The sequence below is a fragment of the Strongyloides ratti genome, scaffold srae_scaffold0000025 (assembly GCF_001040885.1).
Source record: "Strongyloides ratti genome assembly S_ratti_ED321, scaffold srae_scaffold0000025".
NCBI classification, from domain to species: Eukaryota; Metazoa; Nematoda; class Chromadorea; order Rhabditida; family Strongyloididae; genus Strongyloides; species Strongyloides ratti.
The window spans coordinates 1-1,259 of record NW_020171543.1 but is presented as its reverse complement, the minus strand read 5'-3'; the positions used below and the strand labels follow the sequence as shown (position 1 = coordinate 1,259).

At 22.4% G+C, this 1,259-nt stretch overlaps 1 protein-coding gene across 1 annotated transcript; it reads right to left on the bottom strand.

Annotated features, from left to right (window-relative positions):
* Positions 1-31: 31 nt before the first annotated feature.
* SRAE_0000075100 (Hypothetical protein) lies at positions 32-1,258 on the bottom strand (the record flags this gene model as incomplete). The annotated part of the gene is made up of 1 exon (XM_024646690.1): positions 32-1,258. A coding segment is annotated over one exon (1,227 nt), but the record flags the coding sequence as incomplete, so codon positions are not given.
* Between the last annotated feature and the right edge of the window lies 1 nt (position 1,259).

Sequence of the window (1,259 nt, the reverse complement as noted above, 5' to 3'; positions counted from 1 at the left end):
CTTATAAATTAAATGCAGATTTATTTTTCGTCTACTTGGCTGTAATTCTAAATTTATTATATTTAGAAAAATTTTTTCCTCCTTTTTTTTGATCATTACTTGACGATACACTTAATAATGGTCCGCTTTCTGTAGTAGTTGATAAATCCGATAATGTAGAAGTAATTTTTTCATTAGAATTTTTTTTTCCCTTTTTCTTTAAAAAATTCTTACTTTGAGACAAAATTGAACTTGAAGTTGAACTAGATGTTGATGAAAGAGAATCCGATAAAGAAAGATCTGATTTATTAATATCTTTTTTTGCCTTTAATTTTCTTTTTTTTCTTTTTTTCATTACTACTACAATAATAACAATTACTGTACAGAAAAATATAACAATTAAAACAAATGCTATTATCCATAACATTGAATTTGATGTTGTATCAACTATAGTTTTTGAATTATTAGAATCTTTTACAACTTTAGTTTTGTATCTGATAAATTCTCTATTAAAAAATATAAAATTTTGTTTTGTAGAAAAAATAGTACTAAAAACTGTTTCGTATTCACATTGAATTGTTATATTAGTTATATTACCATAGTCCTTATAAATTACTTGATTATTTTCAATTTCTATACCTTCTGATAATGTAGGAAATTTACCAATAACTGTAGAAGATTTATTGTTTTCTATAAAGTCTACTTTAATTTTGATTGTACTAGAAAATGGTTTATATGATCGTTGGCATCCAGCATATTGACTTATATTTCCTTTTAATTTAACATCATTTAAAACTATTTCAGTCCCATTTTCAGGTATAAAATAAATTTTTTCAAGTGATATGATATTTTTATTGTAAAATTTGGTGTAGTTAGAATCCTTACAAATGTATGCTCCAAAATTGTCCATTTTAAAACTATTAAAAATTATTTCATTTGATATTTTTTTAGAAATATTTATTTTATTGTTAAAATTTATTATAGTAAATTCAGCAGCTTTAGAATAAAATTCATCAAGATGGTCTTTATTTTCACCTTCAACTTTTGATAAACATTTTAATTCTTGCATTTTATCAAAGTCTTTTTTTTGAATAAATTGATAAAACATTTTATTATGTTGATTATATTTAACAAAATTTAATGATCCTAATGTAGGTAAAATTGTTGCTTTTATATTATTTTCTAATTCTAAAACACACTTTGGTTGCTCCACATCCCAATCATAACGCAATCTTACAAATGGATGATAAGTTTTAATAAAATTTTCAATTTTGCCTCTA